Here is a 25,477-nt window from a genome sequence, read left to right as displayed (position 1 = left end):
TGCGACATAAGACTACATAAATTAGAAGTAGGGTTTTTGTTGTTATAATGTTAATTCTTCTAGCATCAAAATCTGGATTCATAAAATATTTTTCTGCTTCTGTTTTAACTAAGAAGAAAGAAGGAAGCAATGTATAGTTATGCATTGCACAGTTTCAAGTGCGGATAAATGCGATAATATTATTATTTATTAGCAAATAGAATGCGGCCCTGTGCTTTGCAGTCATTGCAGGCTCCCCCTGCTGTTTGCAATAGTTAGACAAACCTGCGTCTCTATAAAAGGGACTGACGATTACAGGCTAAGTACAATCCGGCGCAAACGTCGCCGACTATCATCACATGGGATATTATTACACCCTTCATACAGTTATCAGTGCACTGCGAAGATGATTAAAATGGTAAGTCGTAGTTTATATAATTTACATAGAAATACAGCATGATTTGAAGTAAATAATAGGTTAAATTGCTGTTGTCAAGACTGTAAAAGTTTATTGCTGTTGGGATATTTGAATACTAAAATTTGGTATAAATCATTATAGTCCATCATAAAGTGATAAAAATCATTAAATAATTTTATCGCATATGCTGATATTTATATACTTGTCATTAAGGTTCGATGTAAACTTAATTAAGTCTAGCGAAGAAAATTAATATCAATTTAATAGTTTTACTTGTATACGTAGTATATTATTATTAGTCTGTGGTTTTACTTTGAAATATTTTATTACGATAGTGTTTTGTTCTTTTTTTATTTTTTAGCACAATAGCATTCTTTTGTTGATTTCTGTTTAGCTTTCTACAATTGCTGAGTAGGTATTATTTTCACAAGTATCATAAGTAGTATCTTAAAAATTGCAATTAACGTTTAGCAATAAGGTAATTTTTCTTAAAAAATACAATTGATTAATTAAATGTAATCTCGTAATGTTCCTAGAAACAAAATCAAATTTCTATTGAAAAGTGTATATAAATTTAATCTTATCTTAATCTTTATTACTATTATAAAGGCAAAAGTTTGTAAGTATGGATGTAAGGATGTTTGTTACTCCTTCACGTAAAAACTACTAAACCGATTACAATGAAATTTAGCGCACATATAGAGGGTAACTTGGAATAACACATAGCATAGGTTTTATCCCAGAAATTCCACGGGAACGGGAACTCTGCGGGTTTTCCTTTGAAAACGCGGGCGAAGCCGCGGGCAGAAATCTAATTAATAAATAAATAAATGAGTAGAAAATATTGGAAATTTAGATATAATTTTTAATATTACCCATATAACTTTACCCATTATCATACTATCATACTGAAGCTGATAACATATCGTAAGTTCAAAGCGCATCTTAGCATTTGTCGCAGTCGACTAACGCAAGACGGGGCATTTATTGCATCCACAATACCTAACCTTTGGCAATAGCAGTTTACCTTACTGACGGGCTCATCCTTATAAATTTATTTACATATGCAATCTTAAAGGGCACTGTTAAGAACCGTATAATATAAACTCCCAGCGAACTACGCAATAATTGATATGAATTTCAAGTGACAAAGGTGAAAAGGTGACGACATGTGTGTAATTTATATATGTAAAGCATAATCATGCTCAATTGAAATTTTGCGAATTTTACTGCACGCTTTTAACTTTCTCATTATTAAACCCAATTAAAAAATAAAATTATTGTACGTTGGTTGGGAAGTTAATAAACACCTTGTTCACTTGATTTTCATTCACTGTTACTTAAAGGGGTTAATAAGAAAAACAATACAAATTGCAATATTTATTACATTTAATTAATATAATTAAGTTACAAATCTCCGATCAGGCCCTGTATGCTTGTTTAGGCGTGCGAGTGCTTAATTAGGCGCACGCCTTTTGTTATTACTAGGAGGACATTGTTTTTTCGAGGCGGCTCTCAAATTGTGTGTTCCCACAACTCAATACACTTACAAAACAGCTAATTATGCAGACGTCTGTACGTGTTACTGAGAAGTCTCATTTGTGTTTTTGCACGTTTCCACTCATTTGTAAATATGAGCTCTGAGTGAAGGATCTTGCGTGACACAAGAATAAGTTCACACGTCACAGCAATGATGAAGTTGAGACTTATTTTGCATTCTCGTTCATTACAACATTTCCATTAAAAATATATTACCATACATATATGTTGATTTGTTGTTCAGTGTACCTTAATAATACATGGTGGTATGGGAAGGAAAATGCCTATGAATACTTTAATGGTAATTAATTAGTGTTTTACTCTTCTGCGAAATTCTTACGTCTGCATGCACGAGATTCATTGAAGATTAATTATTGCATTACGCCCATAATATGTTATCGATTTTTTCTTTGAAGTATTTCTTTGGTGAATAAATGTTATATTAATCCGGTATTAATGATTCGTTAATAGGTACCATGTCTGCAAAAAAGGTAATTCATAATAGCTCTATGTAAGGTATTATGCCAGTTAAATAAAAAGTTAAAAAATAATATCAGCAATCTAGAATTATATTCTTAACAAATCATTGGAAAATATATCATGTTCCAACGTCTTTTATTTATATAAATATTACGTATTCAAATATCTATAATAAATTAAAATAAATAATTATGTGTATACTGTATATTATAACCATAAATTCATGCATACTAAAGAGATATGTTAGAATATTGTAATTTTTGTAATCTAGACTCTTGAAATAATATCCATCTTACAAAACTATTCATAAAAACATTATTAGGTATTTAAATTATATTATTATAAAGCATTCATTAGCCAATAGCTATCTCATTGGAATAACATTTGTATGAGTAGGTATTTTGTCAGTACTTACATCTTTAGTACTATTTATTGGTTTTTCATACAGTATATTTATTTATTGTTACTTTTCTCGTAATAGGTTGGCATGGCAATAGGTAAGGATCATTTTAAATTTAGATTAAAATAAAATAAAGAGTGTTTTTACTGCTGAAATTGTCATCCAAGATTCAGAATACACACACTTTAAATGCTAACGAATTAATGAAAAAAATGATAATTTAAATAAATTATGCATGTTAACTATTACAAATCTTTTAATACATGTTATATTACTAAATACAAAAAGTATCTTCTCCATAAGTTATACATAAAATAAATTATTTATAGGACATACATAACTACGTGTATTAATCCTCAATATTAAATATAGTTCTTACTCACCCATAAATGGGAATTAAATTCTATTTCTATTAGTTTCCTAATGATACTTTAAATGTCACGTGTACTAAGTACAGTGTATGCGATGCGCAAGCCGCAAGGTCGAATGCTTGTCAAATGTTAACAATGCTTAGTAAATGTAATGACTTGTTAGCTCATAACCACTTTTCACAATAAGATTTTTTCTTTTCTTCTACATACACTACGCGGACGGAAAAGACGAACAGGCGTGGGTTAAAAAGAAATTTAATTTCACTGTTACAATTTTTTGACACAGCAAAGATGTACACAGTTGTATTACCTCGCTTTCTTCATTAGGAGCATTTTTTTACGATACGATGACACAAGATAATAACATCATTGGAATTTGAAGGCTACTTGCGATGTCTGTGTTATGAGTTATTGTTTTGCGCGGACACAATTAGCGAGAGGACTTAACGTGTTTGCGTTACATACATGCGTGACCTAAATGACATTTCTGAGGCTATAGGATGCGAACCAGGAGATGCTTTAAATATTTCAATATGTATGAGGCGATAATCGATTGTAATGGTTTTAATATAAATATAAAACGCTGATGGCAATTAAAAATACAATTAAATTGTTATTTCATTCTTTGTACATATTTATTATAAACAACATAATAATTATTGTTATTTTTACAAACCACTTATCACGGTCTTTTTTCCTTAGATATTACTAAAATGTATAATTTATATATAATTTTATTTATTTATAATTTATTTTTATTTTTTTTATACTAAGTAGATAGGTAAAATATAGAACCAAGATCACATAATTTTAATTTTAATTTTTCAGTGTTTTAGGATACAATATACAAGTTAGGTATTATATGATTGAGATGAATTACATTCAACCATTTACTCTCCTACATTTTTGCTAAAAAATAAATGCAGGCGCCACTTTTTATACGAACATTTTAGAGCTCTAAAAGTAATAAATATCCATAAAGAGTGAGTTTATAATTTTTATGAAACGATTTCAGGAGATCATATGTTTATTGGGCGTGGTTGCGTTGGCGGTAGCAGCACCTCAGGGTCCTGGGGATAAAGTCATAGCAATTATTAAGCAAGATTTTGACCAACAAGCAGATGGATCTTATGTTTACAGGTTTGTACCAAATATACTAAATATTATTTCAATATGATAAGATTTAAGCAATATGATACCAATAAAAATTGATGTGATAGAAGTGAAATTAAGATTCTGAATCATATAAATATTTTATTCCTGAATTTAGAGTTTATATACTACAAAACGTCGAATGATTAGTCCCTTTTTTATAAATAAAATTTTGTCTGAATCATAGAACATCTAGTTTTGTTTAGCATTGGACTACATACAATAACAAATCATCAAGTAATTCACATGTGGTTTATTTTATTTTTATTTCATTAACTTTCAGTTATGAAACTGAAAACGGTATCAAGGCTGATGAAACAGGAACCTTGAAGAAAGCCAGCGGCCCTGACAGTAATGACGTCATAGTAGCCCAAGGAGCGTTTAGCTACACGGCGCCTGATGGCACAGTCATCAATCTCAATTACGTAGCTGACGATGAAAATGGATTCAGGCCCGAGGTAAATACACTTATATTCATACATTTAAATCTATGTAAATATCAACAAACTTATTAGGAGACAAAAGATGCGAATGCGAATTCTGTCTTAAGTAATTTCGTTCTTGAAAATAATTTTATATCAATACATTGTTTAAGCGCATCTGCACATAGAAACAATTTGGTGTATATGTATATTTACAGAATAGTTTAAGTCGTCAAGTACATTTTAATTTTTAATGCATTTTTTAAAACTTCCTTATTATCATAATTTCATCAAATGAAACATAATATTGTATTAATCCTTAGAATGGGTCTTATTTTGATATTTTAAAACAGATCATCACTAAATTGTAACCGTTTTCTTTTTATACCATGAATACATATTTATTCAAATTTGAAGAACTGAACTTACGCAATATCAAAGATATTATCAGAGGGAGATGATAAAAAATTGATTACATAAATCTAAGATGTCGAGCGTGCTATTTGCTAGACTTTATTTAGACATATTTTAGTATTACAATGACATTTGCATACTGGTTATCAGGTAGAGAATCAAACGTAGTTGTGTGCCAGGGTCTGTTTATAATTCCCTAATTATATATTAGCAATAATAAATATATCAGCTCATTTCTTTGTTTAAAGTAGAAAAATATTTATATTAATCATAATCATAACTGTTTTTATACAATTTAAGGTTAATTAACGCTGGAACATTATAGAGTTGAACGCTGAACAATATACTCATATAATTATAACATACTTAAATAAACAAATTGTGTTTCCAGGGTGCCCATTTACCAACACCGCCCCCGATACCGCCAGCAATCCAAAAGGCTCTCGACTACCTTGCCACGCTACCGCCTCCGCCACCTTCCCGGGCTTAAATAATCCATCACTGATGACCCACAGCTGCGAATCTGGTCAACGATGTCTCATACCACTTTGAACACGAGCTTGTATAACATTATTTTTACACCTTTAACATAAAGCAACACTAGCTCGTTTTCAAAATGGTACTAACTCTATAATAAGTAAAGCATAAAAAATCTATAAAAATAAATGCTCAACAATTGATCTGTGATAAACATGAATGTATGCATGTAAAAAAATTATTTTACCAATACAATATTATTTATTATTTATTGAATAAATGCAAAAACAGTGCCAAAGATGCATTGCTAATTATTTTATTGTTTCTTTTTTATTTTTTCGATAATCCGTCGATATGTCGTGTTTGAGATCAAACAAATGATTCTGAACAAAGGTTACAAAAAATTGGTACACAAGTGTTAATTTTAGACGTTAGATCCGAGAAGTTGTAATCATCACAGGTAAAACAATAGGCCAAATGCGTGACGCTATCTATGGTCAGAAATAACTCTTGTTAATGTCAAAATTGATAAAAATCACATCATAATATATACACATTTAGTTAATCGATGATTTCGGAATTATTTTTTCTGCTTGGTGTCTTATTATACATTTTATACTTCCTTGAGCTTTATATAGTTATCTATACAGACTGTAAAAAAATATAATGAATAGCAACAGGGTCAATCTCCAGTCAATAATCGTACACAATAACATTAATAGAAAGAATTACAATTACATTTAATTAATTAACATATATGTATTAAAGCCACCCAAACTAGTGTTTAAATTCTGTAATTAATTTGGAAATTTATACTAGGTCTCTTGCTTTTGCCAGCGGTGTGTTGGCGGATTCGGCTGTGTGATATAAGGAAGTAATTAAAAGTAGCTCCCAAACTATATTATCCAGACACAAAAATCATAACGTGATAGAGAGACAAATAATCAAACAAAACACATTGGCATTTATAAGATTAGTATAGTTTTATAGGTTTTGTAAGGATGTATCCAAAAGACAATATAATCTATACTTATAATAAATCTGTAGAGAGGCCAATTCTGTACATGAAATATATTTAAAAAAAAACTATGAAGGGGTGATAAGGGATCGCTACTGATGCCAAAAATGCAATCAGTAAAATTTTTGTCTGTCTGTCTGTCTGTCTGTCTGTCTGTATATTCGCTATAGAAACAGAAACTACACGACGGATTTTAACCAAATTTGGCACAATTATTCTTCATACTCCTGGGCAGGTTATAGTAAAAGAATCATGTAAATCGGTGTAGAAACACCAAAGTTATACATGAAATACGCTATAAGTCATCGCGCGTGAATACAGAATCATGCCTGGATTATTTTTGTGTATCAGTTGCCGCGTTCGACACGCTGCGCGGCGGGAGCTATAAAAAGGCGGAGGGTCTGCACCCGTTTCGCGTTGTCACGGCATCACGTGTGAACGGCTGAACCGATTTCGATAATTCTTGAATCCTTGAAGTACGAGGATGGTTCTTATGTAGAGAAAACGTAAATATGTTCCACGGGCGAAGCCGGGGCGGACCGCTAGTATGTAATATGTTAGTGCTCAAAATAAAAACGTGTTCATGATACCACTATGCTAATGGGCTAGTCATTCGCCCCTTTATTAGAAGCCGCTTGGTATAGTTTTACCTCATTGTCATACGTATTACTGAGAATTATTCAGAAAAAATGTTTATGAAAAACCCAATATTCACTATAATATGAAGTAATTCGAGAAGAATCATCGAACAGAAAGACCACACAATATGCCGGCTACAACCTGTTTTGTTTGGGTGAACGTTGATGCAAGGTCACGATGATTATATCAATTCCATTTTAGTATTTTAATTTATTGGAATAATATGTACAATTGGAACTGATAAATGAAGAAAATGGTCATAAACCATAAAAGTGAGTTATTATAATATAATCCTTCCAACATATATTTTCAAGCTATGAAGAGTGTCTTTATATGGTGGTTATCGTGTTTAAAATTCACAACACAATTATTCGCATTTTTTATATTTCGAGCATCTATGGTCCAATCACTCATAACTCGGTCAATCGGCCAAGAGGTCATAGTACGTTTATGGTGTGGACTAGCTGTCCTGACCAGGCATGTCTGAATGAATTGAACTGAATGTTTACTGTGTTACTGAATGTGTACTTTTTTACATGAACATAAAACAATGATAATAAATTGAATAATTATTTCTTAAAATATACATAACGGAGAAAAACTCATACTACGTACATATTATAATACTCATAATAAAAATAATTTTTACGCACGTAAAATTCTTATTGAAAATCTACCTAATTTTAAAATATTTTCGGTACCATTAATTTTCTTCTATTCATTCACGCATTATATTTCAATTTAATTAAAATTGGCTGTATGTAAGCATGCGATATTTTGATACATTAGTTAAATGTCACTGCATAATTTAAGAAGACGAGAAAACAAAAAAATACTAAAATTATGTCATAAAAAATTTCCTCTTGTCACGGATGTTGATCAAAAAAAATTTAACAATTCATTAAATTTATTCGAAGAACTGAAAATTTGTCACGGAATTTATTTATCATTATTTTACATAGCCAATATGCACAAAAATCTGCCCAACAGGCTGATCTGTTATTTGAGCTTCTCACATATAATTTTGCCCCATATAGAACTTTGTAGTAATTAATTATTATTTACCTCATGGTCTGATCTTAATATTTAAGGTTGTGTTTCACATTTTACTCGTATTAGTTTTTATACGAATTTATTATAGCTTTTGAAATGTTTTAAATTCTGATTTTAAAAGAGCAACTATGGAGTTTCTAGCCGATTCTTCTCCATAGATACTGCTTTCCGGATCGGTGATAAATGTTAAAAATCGAATGTAATGACGATTCGAAAGTGCTACTAAATAGTAGTCTAATTGAATAAATGAATGTTTGAGTTTGAGATAGCAATAAACACGTTTTCATATTAGTTTTCCATCTGGCTGGTATATTCAATGATAACTTGATGTTTCACCACGTTGAATAAGTGGCAAATGTTTCTTTCAAGCCTCCTAACTATAACCAGACACAAAAATCATAAAATTACAGAATTCATTATATCCATACACTAGGATTCCCTTTACAAATTGCTACATAATATGATCTTCTTTCACCGTAGGAATGAGTGAGAGCGTTTGTTAAATTAAGTAACGGTCTAAGTTTTCAGTACCTATGTTCATGATAGTCCATAATATGACAAATGTAAATATTTATGTATTTTACACCATCACTACATAGTAGCTTACTCTGTTCCTATGTCCCCTTGTATATATCTTTAAAACTACGCAACCGATTTTGATGCGTTATTTATTGCGTTATGCGTTAGTTATTTATTCGTTAGAATGATTCACGAGAAAAGTTTTAGTATATAATTTATTAGGTCTTAGACAAAGCGGGCGAATCCGCGGGTGGAAAGCTAGTGTTATATAATCGCCACGTTACGAGTTACGACGTTAATGAAACACGAACATACAAAATAATTGGTTTAGGATTTCTTAAATTTGTAAGGATTAGATTTTGTTAGAGTAAATGGGGATAATAATTAAGTTTAAATATTAGTCTTAATGATTGATGAACTTGTTTCTAAAAATTATAATAATTATAATACGCCAATGTCTTCTTAGAACTTTGCGTTTACACAAGAGGAAACCAACAATGAATAATCCGCTCTAGTTTGTTTAATTATTATTGTTAAAACATGTGATTAGTTTGGTTATAGTATTCAAATGCTTATATAATAGTTTAAATGTCCAATATTTTTTAACAAAAAAAGTTCCTTAACGTAAAGGTTTTACTAGAAGGTTGAGGATTTGAGTCAATTTAAATATTAAACATAATTTAGTATAATAATAATATGATATGCGTTACAATAGATATAATTAATATGAAATGCATGTGTAGCCACATGCAAACAAATGAAATAATAATTTTATAATCACCTGTGATAATCACTAAAAGCTCTTTATCAAAGTCCATATGAAGGTCAATGTAATTGCATAAAATTAATTGTTAAAATATTTGTACAGATTTGTCTCGACAAATTGGCTGCGAAAAGGCGCAGTATCGTAAATTTACATAGTCACACACATTAATCGTGTTAATACTAGTCTATTGCAAACTAAATCAACGCATACAAAATTCAATTGCTTGAATTATTGACCATAGATTATAAAATTATCTACCAAATAAACTATATTTTTCTAACCTCAACATCAAAGTCAACATTATTTTAGTACTACGACAATCTAATTAACATCATTTATCATAATACATATATACCAATCGAATCTTGCGATGATTATTTTATACAATGCGAGTGAAAAATAATTCGAGTTTTTTTATTTATTAGATCACCTTTCTGGTTCTTAATGTATTTTATGTTGTATATTTCTCTATATCTAGGTACATTAAATTCTGCATGGATATTTACCTAAAATATTATGAAATATACATTATTTTTACACATGTATTATGAGTGTGATTTTTTGTCATCAATAGTATGTGTGGATAAGTTTTGCACATAAGCTCATTACTATATTTTATACAAAAACACACAAATCTTACATAATTCTATTTATTTCATGTCGTATAATAAAAACTTTATTTATTTTAGTCAACATATTATCACTTCTTATCATATAGGTTAGCTAAGCTACTTAATTTAAAGCCTTAGAATGTTATTCGTCCTTATATCCGTAGTTTATTTAATACTCGAGTTTTCTTTTCTGGAAGTTCAGTGACGTCATCGGGTTTCTTAGTCGCCAAGTAGCGAAGGGCCCGAGCAATTGCTGGCGGGATTGGTGGCGGGGTGGGAAGGTGTGCACCTACTGGTCTATATCCATTCTCGTCAGCGGTGTACGATAGATTGAAGTCATTTCCTTCTTGATCCTGAAATATAATACATGTTTTAGCGCTTGCTTTATAAAATGATGAGGATTTCTTACTTAGCGTTGAAGACTGAATTGTCGTCTATACTAACTTTTATTAGGGACAAAATCTTTGGTATTCATTTAGGTGGATTATTTTCATGTAACTTATCAGAGAGGAATATTTTGTCATTTCTTACTCGATTTTTTCTATTATAGATTTATTTTTAATATAAAGACTGGTGAAATATTACCGTGTAGAAGACGTTTCCTTCTACAACTTCTCCAGTGCCTTCCTTAACATTACGTAACTCTCCTCTGCTAGACACTTTCGTTCCATCGGATGAATCATAGCTGAAAGAAATGTAATTAATACGGTAAAATATACTATTATCACAATAAAGAAATAAACTAGGGTCTTGGCAAATGATATAGTAACAAAACTTTTCTAATAAATACAAAATAATAATTAACCTGTAATGGAAGTTGCCAGTGTGCGAATACACAAAGTTTTCAGAGTCCAGTATTTTGATAGCGGGAACTCGAATTCGAGACTGCCTCTGAAACTCTATCCTTTTACTATCTTCAATGGGACGCTTAGGAAAAAGTGTTACATCACGACTAGGTGTTGGAGTGGTTTTAACTGTTTCTAATAATGTTGGTGCAGGAGTAGTAATAATATTTACTTTATTTAGATTTTCTGTTTTCAGATTGCTTCTTGTTATACCATTGTTAGGCGTAGCATTGTTATTGCTTTGCAGGCGTCTTTTTAGTTTTCGTCTCCTTGTTTTATTATTTGTGGTATTTGATAACTTCTCGTTGGCGTTATTTACATATACAGCACCAATTTCACGTTCACTGCGATCAACGGGGTCTTGCGTCGATTCTACTGATTTTTCTACTCGCACTACTTCTTTTTGTCCAACAAAAATGTCGTCATTTGAATCAAATAGAGGTGGATGATTGTGTGCATAGGTAGGTAACTGTTTAGGCCGATGCACGTTTATACGAATATCATCATCGATTTCCTCACTTAAAACAATATTTACAATTAGTGTCCCAAGCAAAACAAATTTGTGCACAAACATTATTTTGAATAATTAATTTATTTGGTAATTATTTATAGCAATACAACGCATCGAATACACGTTTGAAATGACAATGAAGATGAGTCAGTAGCTTTGTATAGAGTCGAAACACTAGTCAAACAAGATTAAAACCTTTATTTTTTATCCATCTATTACAATATTATGTAATAATATTCGTGATGACAACAACATAATAGCCAGATTAAGATCACGGAAGTGATATTATACTTAATCAATTTACATAAACTTACTACAAACCCCATTATTTACTTAACTATGATATGCATGAGCACTTTTTACTCTAATTTTAATACAATCGTGTTTTCTCACATTAATTTAGGGATTCAACAGATAAAGCATATGCTTAGATAATCGTAGTTTCGTAAACTAACAGTAAAAATTTTGAAACATACTCACTCAGAAATACCAATAAAAGAATTATACTTTTTTCAAGAACAGTTTGTGAACATACTTACTTAGTCTTCATGGATCAACGAAAGCTTAAGAGTCCACGATTCAGCTAAAACTGATAAACCTCGTGACAAGTACCGCAGCCTTATTAGCTAAAAATTAGCAGATAGCAAGCGACGCGCAACAGCAACGCGACAGGTTTGCGACTGGTCGCGAAACGTCAAAAAATTTCGTATTATGTAAGCTGTTGCGCCGCTGTCGCACAACATCTGCTTCCTGCGACCGATGCACTTGATTTTGTATGGAAAGCAGCGCCACTCACAATCAGGTGGCAACTGGTGGTACTACGTATGTTTGTTAAACATTAAACAATACTCGCTCTCATATTCATAACTGCGTCACATCTGTGATCTGCGTTAGCAAAAAAGATTAAGAAACTTGTGAAGTGGATGGATCCCAGCATGACCACTCCAGGGATTTTTTTTGCGATAACCCTTGTAAGTGGGTCTTGTCACATAAACAACGTAATATATTATTACTGGGATATGGGAAAGGTATTCAGTAATCAGTTCGTGAATGTGATTTGTCGTGGTTTGTGCTCAGCGGTGAATATTAGTGTTACAATTTTCGTAATTTTGCACAAGTAGGTAAGTCTAACTCTTTGTTTATGAAGGCGCTAGTTACAATATATGCATTAAACGTTACTTATTTACTCACAAAATATTGTGAATTTTTCAGTTGAAAAAAATGGAACACCGAGTTTCCAAGTCTCAATTAGAGGACCTCCTTAATTATTTAATGGAGCATCAGGCTCTGGCCAAAGGCGTTGGTTTGGGTCCACGATCGAAAGAAACAGTCGATCGCCAGTGGGAAGAACTAGCTTCCAAATTAAACGCCCATGGCAGTGGTGCCTCAAAATCTGGATATCGCTGGAAACGTGTAAGTATATTTGATAAAGAATTATTTATTTGCTATTTCTATACAATTTGAATCCTTTTTGCTCATATTTCTAACACATCACTTGATTTCACACCGCCATGTGTGTATTTTTACACCACAGAAAATAGAAATACTAAATAGCTGTCTATACCTACCTACTTGCATTTTTAGTACATCAATTCCATATTGATGCATAAAATTATAGTTTATAAAAGGTTAAAAAAAAGTTTATATAAACTATATATAATATATATATATATATATATATATATATTTATCCCTCAAGCAAACAGCCGTCCTCTGAAGACAAAAATGCATTTAAACTGGCGTCCACCTGCTTTTGGCGTCCGAATACTGGACGCCACTTTGATAGCCAGTGGCATTTACGTCCTATTGGTCCTGACAAACCGTAGGACAAATATCGATAGATGCCAAAATATCGCTTAAATGGCTGCAATAATATATTAAAAAGTTCCAGAAAAAATCTTAGCGCAGATGAGGCGCTGCTGTCGCGCGTATATTTACAGTCGTATAACTTGGAGATTTCCTGACTCCGACTCCGCGTATTTGGCGTCCACAACTGCGACGTTGCCAGCTCGTTCGCAACAATAGATCACAATCATAATATTTACCACTGACTGCAATTATAACAATATATTCGCCGTAGGAGGTGTACGCGTTGCGTATCATTAGGAGCCCGAGTTTATTTAAACTTTTAAAAAAGTCAGTGAAAGTTTCAAAAAAAAATACGTGCAGTTACTGGATTTTTTTAAAAGAATACTTGAGGCGTGATCTACAATCGATATAGAAGCCAAAAATATAGTTTTTAGAATTTTTGTCTGTTTGTCTGTATGTACGTCCGGGATAAACTCATGCATGGATTTACTTGAAATTATGCATGAATATTACTAAGAGGTCGGGTCAGGCTATAGGCTACATATTATCAAGCTATCACCTACGGGGCAGAAGAGTTCGTTTGTTTGGTTGAACGCGCTAATCTCAGGAACTACTAGTACGATTTGATTGATTTGATTCTTTCAGTGTTGTCTAAGTAAGTAAGTCTATAAGCTATATAATATCACGCTAAAGCTAATAGGAGTGGAGCAGTTATGAAAAATGTTACCAAATTGGAGGAAATTTAAGCGACGGTAGCGGAACAGTAGTGTTTATCGTGGGTGAAATTCTTTATAAGCCATAAGATTTAAAGCGAAAAGACCACGATCGTAACTTTCAGTTAAAATAACAACATCCATACTATATTATTAATATTATAAATGCAAAGGTAACTCTGTCTGTCTGTCTGTTACTCAATCACGCCTAAACTACTGAACCAATTTTCATGAAATTTGGTATGGAGATATTTTGATACCCGAGAAAGGACATAGGCTACTTTTTATCCCGGGAAAATGACGAAATCCCGTAAATCCCACGGGAACGGGAACTATGCGGGTTTTTCTTTGACTGCGCGGGCGAAGCCGCGGGCGGAAACCTAGTAGTAAATATGTTTATATTGAACGGACGTACAATAGCTTTATACGGACGGCCAATAGCTATATATACGGACGTCCAATTGCTATATACGAATGTTCAATTCAAATCTAGTGGGATATTCTCAAAATCTCTCTTCTTCTCTCTAAAAATATATCTTCCTACTAAATGCCAATAATTCCCATTGATCCCGGGAAAATCTGTGGGGACAAATGAGAATAATCCAATATGGTGCAAGTGATGCAACACGATTGGTAACAGTATTTCCATCATACAGTAGCTTGTAGCCAAACAGTACTGCCTTAAATAGTAAATTATCCCTCAATCGTAGTTCGAAGCGTGTCGAGGGGTTTCATCCTTTCATTGTGGATATCCCTAACATTCGAACTCGTCGCTTCGAGTCTTCTTTCATAATTAAAACAGCCAAACAATGGAATTCACTCCCTACCACTATTTTTCCTGAGCAATACAACCTGGACCTCTTCAAAGCTAGGGTGAATAGGCTTCTCCTAGGCAGACGTGTACCCAAGTAGACCACATCGTCGCTTTTACTCAGGTGGGATTGTGGTCAAACGATGGCCTATCGATTATAAAAAGAAATGTGTGCGTGTACTAGTGTACACACGTAAGAAGTGAAACTTCTTTATGACCTTATTTTTCAAAAAATAATTTACGTCGAATCACGCGTGGTTGTATATAATAAGAAGATGGCGCGTAACGAAAAAATGTTACACTAAATTTTTTTCCCACCCCGATAAAGAAGTTTCACTTCAAAAAAAATAGTGCCACATTTTTACAATTAAAGTAGCCAGGTTATTTAACGTCCGTATATAGCTATTAGGCGTCCGTATATAGATATTGGACGTCCGTATATAATATTTGACGTCCATATATAATATTGGTTCACAAATAAAGTTATTACCTACCTAATTGTCTTATAAAAAAATAGACTAGATAAACATGTACATAATTATATGCTTGTTATTTTAGCAACTACCTGCGATTTTTCATGTAAAAATTACAGACATGAGCTTAATTTTCTTTCTCTTATTATAAACTATTTGTGTACTAAACTTTATCAAAATCCATTGTTACTTAGTTGTGTATATAGATAATAATAAATGATATAAAAATAATGTGCATCCGTATATGTATAGATCTTACGAAATTAGTATAAATGAAAAGACAAGCGTTAATAAAAGAAACCGAAATCTGGCAACGTCGCACTCACAAAATATGCCGTTCATGCTATGAGGACGCTAGATAGTCGATGCGATAGATAAATCACGATCAATATATCCAGGACGCCTATAATTTATGAGCATGGTTCGGGGTTCAAAAATGTTGCGGCACGAACGCAAGAAGAATATCGCGAAAAATTAAATTATTCGAAAATGACGTACCCCACGGAGCTGGCTATCGAAAAACTAAGCAATATTCATTAACACATGTTAAAAAAAGCAAGGGGAACTGGGGGACGTCGTAATGATGCACGACGTGCATGACGCCAAAAAGATTGTATGATGTAAATATATATATATATATATATATATATATATATATATATGTATATTAAGAGCTGTGGGTTTCAAACAAATAAATTTAAATAAGCTTGCATGCATTATGCTTACAGTATTGGGCTGACCTGAAGCATAAGGTAAAGGCGAGGGCATCAGCCCAAAGACGGGCAGCTTCTGGTACTGGTGGTGGGCCGGCTTGTAAAGACGACTTATCAGAAATTGATAAAAAGGTGTTGGCCATTATTGGAGAGGGTGCTGCATATGGAGATACTCAGCATAGAGTGCCAGCATTTGTAAGAGAAAAAAAATAGTCTTTTATCCTTGAAATTAATATGTAATGATTATAATCATATTTTTGCATTGCAGCCTATACCAACACCAAGTACCTCCTCGGCCATCTATGAGGATATAGCAACTGAATGTGTAGAGATAACCATAGGTAAACAGACATTTATTTTAACCAACTTCGGAGTGAAAAAAAATCTGTTACTTAAGTATATAATTTATCCAAAACCCTTTCAATTTTAGAGTCTTCTCCACCACCACCAGCCAGTGAACGGCTCATAGATATTGGGCAGACCACAACGCCAATATCACCATCAACGAGAGGAAATACTGGTAAAGTTTGTTAGTTGAACTTATACATCTACATTACATAAATAATATAAGAAAAACATACCTACATAAACAATCAGTTGTTATTATATGTAACTCTTAACAATTTAGGTAAAATTTGGTATTTTCATAGAGATTTATATTGAACTAGCTTTCCACCCGCGGCATCGCCCGCGCAGTCAAAGAAAAACCCGCATAGTTCCTGTTCCCGTGGGATTTCCGGAATAAAACCTATCCTATGTCCCGGGGTAAAAAGTAGCCTAGGTCCTTTCTCGGGTATCAAAATATCTCTATACCAAATTTAATGCAAATTGGTTTAGTAGTTAAGGCGTGATTGCGTAACAGACAGACAGACAGAGTTACTTTCGCATGTATAATATTTATTATACATGCGATTATCTATATTGTTTTAAACCTGACAAATGATTAAAATATTTCAAAATTGCAAACATACTGTTGCTTCAAAATATCCTATCTTATTAGTTTCAGATAGAGTGCAGGCACCGGCTTCTGCTGACCCTAACAGGACGCGGGGTCCTAGATCAAATGCTGGTCAGATATATAGTTCTAATTGTCACTTTTATTTTTTAATATTTTTGATGTCAGAAGTCAGAACTATCGACTGGTTGAACAAATTTTAATTTTTCTTTTTTTTTACTTGAAAGCTGGTGGTGCTTCCTATGAACTGAAAGTTGAAATACGAATGCTTTAAATTATTTAGTTGTAATTATAATATTTTTTTTTTACAGATAGTCCAGTGTCACGGCGACTACCCAGGAGCTCTGTTAGGAGCCGAAATATATCTGATCTCAGGACTCGTCAAAGAGTTGACTCGTCTTGGATCGTTGATATGGAAAATAGACGGATCGACGCGGAGCAGAAGCTGGTAGATGCAATGATGATAATTGCAGAGGCTAGGAGGGACGAGTTAGATATATCGCGCAGACAACTAGCCCTTACAGAGACTATGGCTCAGGCGCTGCGCGAACTAACCAATGTATTAAAAAATTGTTTAGAAAATAAATAACATTTATTTTATTTTATTGTTTGTGTTATCATTATTTTAATTCCAAATTCATTATTTTTGACATTAAGTATTCAAAATCTGATTAATTATTATTCTTATACATTCTATATTGTGACATTTTTCTCATTCACATTTTTAAAATTGTTTTATTTGAAAATATTTCATTTTTTTTACTAATATAGTTATTAATATTTGAAATATCTGATATAAAAAATTGAATTAATTTACACAAGTGAAATATGAAGGTAGAAGGTACATACCTAAGGTTTCAGTACACATTGACTCATACATAGACATGTTTATTGCATCACACAATCACACCACAAAAATAGAAAGGTTCAGTACACAAGATAATCATTATAATTATAATCTAAACATAATCTAAATCTTCTAATAATCTAAAAATTGTAAAACTAAAAATAAGTAACCAAATAATAACGATACAATAATAACCAGAAAAAATTTAAATAATTATTACAATTACATATTATATGCCCAAACTAAACTCTTAAATTTAAAATAATATCATCAGTGAACAGTATTAAATTAACTACTTATTATCATAAACTACTTTTGCTATGTATAATATTTTTATCTCTACACAATTATTAGTAAGTACCTACAGATAGTTCAAGTACATTCTTTTTGAATAAGGTGCTTCCTCACAATCTATAATCTAACATTTCAGGTTCGATTTTGTGATGACAGTTATTCCTAGCTTGCCTATGTAATGCTCGACTTTGTAACGTTACATTACAGGTGGTGAGTTAGTGCCTTTATTTCAGTATATTTGTTAACCACACACAAATATTAACAATGATATCATCATTGGTTTCTGCTATATAAATATAAATATTCTTAGGTTTAAATACTAGAAAAAGTTTGTACAACGCTAAATAAAGGCTATGGTCTCCTCTCCCTCCATAGACGCTGCATAATAAGTGATCGCTGTAAACGACCACGTTCTAATTGGTGTGTTTCATCATCAATGCTGATGGTGTCAGATATTTGGCGGTCAGAATCATGTCTAGTATATTCATCTGATAGCTCTATGACTTCTGTTCCTTGTTGGTTAGCGATGTTGTGTAAAACACAGCATGCATTTATGATTTTGGCTACAGTGTGATGGTCATAATGCAGTACTCTATGTGCCAACAAACATCGCCAACGAGTTTTCAAAACTCCTATGCAACGTTCAACAGTATTCCTAGCACTGCAGTGGACATTTGTGTAATGCTCTTCTGCAGTCCCAGGAACAGCGTTAACAATAGGAGTCAGAAGCCATGGCCGCAGTGGATATCCAGAGTCGCCTGCAAATGTAAAGCATAGTCAGTGTTTTATAATGTATAAATTACTACAAAATTGATATCTAAAAATGAAATAAAATAAATAATAAAATTAAAATATTTAGTAAACAGGTATTTTTGAACATTAATTCTGTTACACTTAACACACACACTACATTAATAATACAAAAAATAATTACCTAATAACCAAATGCTTTCACCATTATTATGAAGCTGCTGCAAATGATTATTTATTTCCGAATTGCGCCAAATATATGCATCATGAGTAGCTCCGCCAAAAGTAGCATCCACATTTAAAATATTAAGATCACTGTCACATATCTAAAAAAAACATTATTTACAAGAAATTAATTCTTATATTCTCACAGTATTAGAAACATTGTGCAAGTCAGTTTTTTAATAATTGTAGTAATAAAAGGTTCGTACAAACTAAATATAGGTAATAAATAAATAAAAGCTTAGTTAAGTAAGTGAGTACTTACTATTTGAACATTTCTAGAATGATAATGTTTTCTGTTAAAAAAACGTTCTTCATGCTCTGAAGGCTTCACTAATGCCACATGTGTACCATCAACACAGCCCAGGACACCAGGAATTCCAAATTTATTATAAAATCTGGAATTATAGACAAAATTAATGATATGTGAAACTTTCATGGTACATATCAAATAGGTATAGAAATTTACTTGTTAATGATGATATTTCTTTCTTGCTGTGTTTGTGGAAATTTAATATACTTATTCAGTATATTAATATTGTTTAGTGCTGTTGTCACTTCTCTCACAGCATTTGACACACTAGGCTGGCTTAAACCATGCAAAAAGCTCATTCCTACTGGCTTTTGGTATGAACCCGTTGCATAGAAAGACAGAGCTGTTAAGACCTGAAAAGTGATTATTATAATTTAATAAATGGGCAGACTACAAACATGGTCTTGCAATGCTGCTAACAATATTATGAATGTATTCAAGTCAAGAATTTATAACAATTTCTTACCTTACACTCTACAGAAACCTTTGTTTGCCTCTTTGATCTAGCCATTAGTGGAGCTAGTCCATAACACAACTCTTCAAATGAATCTTGGGAGATTCTGTAGTGTGCCTTGAACTCAACATCTGTCATGCTCAAAGTCCTTGCTTGGTTACGAAGACTTCGCCGTAACTGAGCCACATCATGAGCTTCTTGTCTTCTAACTTCGGCCTCGAGTGCCTCAATTAATAAGAATGCTCGTGCCATTTTATATAAAACTGTCTAAGAAGGTATGATTAATATTCCCGAAAGTAAATTTAATATGTAATTATTAGTAAAATTATACTCGAAAACTTGTCGAACACCTTTTCTAGACCGATGAAAATATTTTGCACACTTACCGTAATATATTTTAATAAGTTTTTTAAGTATTCGATGATCTCAGTTAAGAATCAATCTTCTAAACTACATATAATTTTTATTTTATTTTGAGATTTTTATATACTTTATTGTTCCTATTACAACCAGCAACAAGTCAACAACAAGCATTAGAGCTGTCGCATATTTGACAAATCAATTGCTTGGTAGTTGCTGTCGTGTTGCTGTCGCAAGTCATAGCTAATACCATTTGCAAAGCAACCTTTGAGTTTTTATTAGCGACAACTGCATTTTTAGTTTTTCAGTTGCTCGACAGAGGCAGCACTGTTGACGGCAGATTGTCTGCTTGTTGTCTGCTTTTACGTAATAAGAAATAGACGTTTGACAACAACTATTGCGCAATTTTTGGTTGTTGCTGATCGTCTGCAAGATCCGTAATAAGGCAGCCGGTTAGATCACAGGCGATCGTCACCCTTCATGTCATATATTGACACCTCGACGATTGTGCAATTTTCCGAAGAATACATCAGTCAACCGTTAAGGTTGAAGTACTTAGCGTACGCTAAGGCTCCACCGGAAGGCGGGGGGAGGATAGTGTAAATAGACGAATCTTACATATAAGTCGTCATGAAGTCTGGAAGTATCATTCATTAGTGTTTTTTGGGAAGTGATCACTACTTAATAATAATGTTTAGCAAAATAGTGCTTTTAAGTTGGGCGGCGGCTTGCGTCTTTGCGGCCCCGCCTGTCGATGTTGTTCCTCTCGAAAAACAACAACCCACGGTGATTCCCATAGTTTCACAGTCGGATGAATTAGACGCTAATGGAACATACAAGTTCAGGTATTTATTAAGTCACTAAAAATATTGGGATACAATCCAGTCTCCTTGACTATAGATTTAATTTTAATTATCCTTATTTTAATGTTCTCTTTTAACATTTTTTATCGATAGATTATATTTTTATTTAAATTTCAAAAATCTTAATAAAATCTAGTTAGTGTGTATAACAGCAGAAAATGATTATTTTTCCAAAATATTTATATTTGAGTCAAGAATGACTTCTGCAAAGCATTTCAGAATTCATGTACGATTGTAAAACTCAGCGTATATAGCACTCATAAACATATTTTGGTTGCTATCCCAATTCTTATTACAACCATAAACAAACACACTCGTGTTTTTTTATAGGAATATATGGAATATATTGTATATTCCATATATTCCTATAAAAAACACGAGTAACATCAATCATTTCATACAGCTATGAAACCGGAAATGGCATCAAACGCGAAGAGACCGCCTACGAGAAAGTTCTGCCGAAACTTGAAGGGCGGTCCGCGAGCAGCAACGAGGGCGGTGAGAGCGATGAAAGCAACGAGATTCACGTCCAAAGAGGCTCCTACTCGTATACAGCTCCTGACGGAACTGTCATCACTGTGACGTAAGATTTACTTATAAGAATAACAGGATATTATAGTACTAGCTGCCCCAGCAGATGTTGTTCTGCCCTATTTCTCGTATTTTATCCCCATAAGTAAAGGTACAAAGGTTTTCGTGTACCTTAACAAACGTAAATAAAATAGTTTTATTAAGATATATCGGTTTATTGTAATTTGAATAGCATTAAAATTTAATATACTATTTGTTAAAAAACAAAATACTTAAATTACAAATTTACAAAAACAGGATTTGAATAAAAGTTTAAAGTTCAATATGATAGGGCATTGTTGACAAGGTTCATTTTAACACAAATTACCATAATATTTTAATTAGGTGGAATTTTTTATAAAAATCAATGAAGATATTATTAGGTCCCTGACCACAATTATATTATAAAAAATAAATAAAATATAAATCATTAATTGAATAATTTGTTGGTTAGGTACAAACATGTCACATTTGGACGCATACATTGTGCAGTTTATCAATATAATATTTTGTACGTAAAAATAAGAAGAAACCATTTATTAATCCAAATTAAAACTTAAGAATCACTTAATTCTATCTTTTACCACCCATTCGTATGTTATTAATGGGGTAATTGTATGCAAATATGACTAAATGAGCCCTGTACAGTGAATACCTTGAGATTGATCCAATGAATTCCCTTTTAAGACCTGAATCATATTATTGTTTGTATTAAACATATCTCAGTTTCGAATTAAATGAGTTTCAAATCAAGGCCAACATGATAAATTTAACACTTACTGTATGTGTTAATAGATATGGCAGCTGATGTTAAATGAAACCACTTTGTGATATTTGAATCTGTATTAACCAAATGTACTCTAATAAATAAATAACGTTTCTTGTATGATATAATTTCAGTACTCTGCATGCTTGGAACAATGCAGCATTGATATTTTTAATGCTTTTAATATTTAAGTCAAATAATAATAAAATAATTCTATAGGCTCAATAATATTTATCAAAATTAATAGTCATCTCATGACCTAGTTCTCATATTTAATTATGGTCTTCATATTATTTTAAGACATTAGGAACGTTGCACTGTATTATAATATGTTTATAAAAATGATTTGATTTTTATTATTACAGGTATATAGCTGATGAAAATGGCTTCCAACCCATTGGTGATCACATACCAAGAGTACCAGGAATTTCTTCAGTATCATCCCATTCGGCGGAAAAGTCTGGTCGTGCATTAAAGAGCGATAGTGCAGAATCTGCTTCTGTACTAAAAATATCAAAGTTAGAAGCTACACCTGCTATTGTTTCCCAATCAGCATTATCAGAAAGCAAGACCGTTGAATCGTCACCAAAACCTAATGAACAACTATCTGAGACAAAAGCAAACACTGAATCTGCACCTGCCAGCCCTTCTTCTATCGCAGAGACAACCAAGGCAGCACCTGTTGAGTTGAGCGGTGCATCCTTCGCTACTCCTGCAAGTGAAATCGTAGCTACACCTGCTTCAGAGAATGCGGAGACATCTTCAGTAGGTCCTACCGAAGAAATAGCAAATTCAACACCCAGTGAGGAATCTTCCACTATACCTGCTTCTTCAACAGTACCTGAAGCTGTAACACAAGAAAATGATGTTACTACTACTTCTCTACCACAAAAAGATTTGGAATCGTCAGTATCCACCTCCATACCTGAACAGGAATCTACAACCGCAGCTGTAGATGAACAGCCAAGTTCAACAGTCGCTTCAGAAGCAGAACCTACTTCAACCAGTGCCGCAAATACTGAACAACCAGCATCAACACAATCAAACGAACAAAATGTTTCAACTGATGGTCAACAACAATCGACCGAAAATGAACAATCAACCACTGGCCCGACTACGGTACCTGAAGAAATTAGCTCAACGACAATTTCTGCATAAATAAATGATTAATGTTATAAAAAAAATTCGCGAGCACAATTTTTTGTATAATCTTGTGATTTACTTCTATGAAGCGTGTCACTTTGGTACGGGTGTTATTATTACATACGCATTGAGTAAAAGTTTAATAAAAATGTGATATCACGTCACGATTCTGTGATGTTGACACGATTAAAGTTTAGTCATTAAGTTATATAAATGTAATTAAACTTGTTAATCACGAAGTATCTCTATATTAAATTATATTATTTGGTTTGTTTAGTTGGTATTATTCTTGTTAACCTTTTCTTATTTCCATATTAAATGGAAATTATTTCCAAATAATAATCTTTTTATATTTGTACTAGCTGTCCGCCCCGGCTTCGCCCGTGATGCATGTTTACGTTTTCTCTACATAAGAACCATCCTCGTACTTTAAGGAATATAATAAAAAAAGAATTAACGAAATCGGTTCAGCCGTTCTCAAGTTATGCGCTTACCAACACATTTTGCGATTCATTTTTATATATAAGATTAACGTAATATTAACTCACAATATAATATAGAAATAATACAACACAGAATTCAAACATCTTTTAAACCATTGTAAACGTGGCCTATTATTTATAGAAATGTTTCAAGCACTTTACATAGAACGTAGCTAACATAAATATCGATATAATTTTGAAACCAGAAAAAAATTGTTAAGGAACAACGAAATAATTAGTAGCTTGTATTTGTTATGCCAAGCACACACTATGGTAAGTGACCACTACAGACCATGAATATTTTCCGTTTGCATTGGCCACCTCTAAATGGTAAAATAACGAAAGACTTGTCGACCGGAATAAAGGAACGTCGTTCAAAAAAGAAATAATGCTTGAAAAATAAGTACCTATAGGTAATTAATTACAAATTAAAATAAACTGAGTCGGGCTAATAGACTACAAGCCCGCATATGAAAAAAATATGGGTCAAATGAACCACCAGGGGTCATATCTAGAACGAAAGAAGAGCAAAAAATAATAAGATTCATCACTATGCCGTCACTTGTAAGCTGTCCAACTGAGTGCAGATGAGAATTGAAAAGTACAGGTAGACTCGGTAAATTTTGGTCATATATTTTTGTACGGCATTCTTAACCATCGATAGATCCATTAAAAATAATAAGAAACCGCTCAGTGCCGTACAAAAATGTTGGTCCACCAAGTCGGAATTTTTATTTAATTTCCGAGAGTTACCGGGGGTAAATTTGGTCATTTGACCATGTACGGCATCTGTGTCATACTATTGCTATACTGCTTTTAATCCATTATTCCGCAACGCCGTACAAAAATCATGGGGACAAGGGGAAAAAATCGAGAGTTGCAATCCCCTCTCTTTCCCCACTCCAGGGGGTCATTTGACTAAGTACGGCTTCGGTTCCAAAACATTATCTAGCACTCAAAAGTACTATTAAAAGCAATGCCGTCAAAAAATAATTGTTCTTTTAAATGTATACCAATAATCATCTTAATTTCATCGAATTCTTGATATAAAGAGCTGTAAGGTCATTTGACCCTGTACGGGAACTTTTTTTTTAACATGATATTGTAAAATTCAATTGTTGTATAGTATTGCCGTTCAAAAGAAACCGTTCTAAAAAAAGTTATAAAGAAATGCAAAACCAGAAATTTTGTTAAAGTTTAAACATCGTAAATTAATGAAATATAATAGTTTTCTACACTTTATTCGTTGTTTTAAATAGTATTAACATAGATAAATTAGGAAAAAACGATGCCGTACATTTTTGTGCAGACCACATCTTTTAGGC

The 25,477-nt window shown here is 32.5% G+C and overlaps 4 protein-coding genes across 4 annotated transcripts; 3 read left to right on the top strand and 1 right to left on the bottom strand.

The window, feature by feature from the left end:
• Nucleotides 1-307: 307 nt before the first annotated feature.
• On the top strand, nt 308-5,966 carry LOC149904659 (endocuticle structural glycoprotein ABD-4-like). The gene is made up of 4 exons (XM_090106900.1): nt 308-397; nt 4,203-4,327; nt 4,623-4,797; nt 5,567-5,966. The coding sequence occupies exons 1-4, from the start codon at nt 386-388 to the stop codon at nt 5,663-5,665; spliced, it is 411 nt and encodes a 136-aa protein (XP_089963026.1). The 5' UTR covers nt 308-385; the 3' UTR covers nt 5,666-5,966.
• Nucleotides 5,967-10,312: 4,346 nt separating this feature from the next.
• Nucleotides 10,313-11,762, bottom strand: LOC149904658 (uncharacterized). Its single transcript, XM_090107365.1, has 3 exons — nt 11,064-11,762; nt 10,844-10,943; nt 10,313-10,611 (listed from the first exon to the last, which is right to left on the bottom strand). The coding sequence occupies exons 1-3, from the start codon at nt 11,675-11,677 to the stop codon at nt 10,411-10,413; spliced, it is 915 nt and encodes a 304-aa protein (XP_089963491.1). The 5' UTR covers nt 11,678-11,762; the 3' UTR covers nt 10,313-10,410.
• A 763-nt stretch (nt 11,763-12,525) lies between these two features.
• LOC149904657 (uncharacterized) lies at nt 12,526-17,677 on the top strand. Its single transcript, XM_090107293.1, has 7 exons — nt 12,526-12,735; nt 12,827-13,027; nt 16,149-16,328; nt 16,402-16,474; nt 16,564-16,662; nt 17,134-17,202; nt 17,400-17,677. Exons 2-7 carry the CDS (start codon nt 12,836-12,838, stop codon nt 17,675-17,677), a joined length of 891 nt encoding a protein of 296 aa, XP_089963419.1. The 5' UTR covers nt 12,526-12,735; nt 12,827-12,835.
• A 3,298-nt stretch (nt 17,678-20,975) lies between these two features.
• LOC149904656 (uncharacterized) lies at nt 20,976-23,699 on the top strand. The gene is made up of 3 exons (XM_090107336.1): nt 20,976-21,173; nt 21,595-21,774; nt 22,893-23,699. The coding sequence occupies exons 1-3, from the start codon at nt 21,019-21,021 to the stop codon at nt 23,683-23,685; spliced, it is 1,128 nt and encodes a 375-aa protein (XP_089963462.1). The 5' UTR covers nt 20,976-21,018; the 3' UTR covers nt 23,686-23,699.
• Nucleotides 23,700-25,477: the final 1,778 nt, after the last annotated feature.

Source organism: Colias eurytheme, chromosome 11 (genome assembly GCF_061535395.1).
Source record: "Colias eurytheme isolate Ceu_HAF_F1 chromosome 11, ilColEury1 Martin Lab GWU primary, whole genome shotgun sequence".
Taxonomy (NCBI): domain Eukaryota; kingdom Metazoa; phylum Arthropoda; class Insecta; order Lepidoptera; family Pieridae; genus Colias; species Colias eurytheme.
Note: the sequence above shows the minus strand (reverse complement) of the source record. Positions and strands in the feature narration are given on the sequence as shown.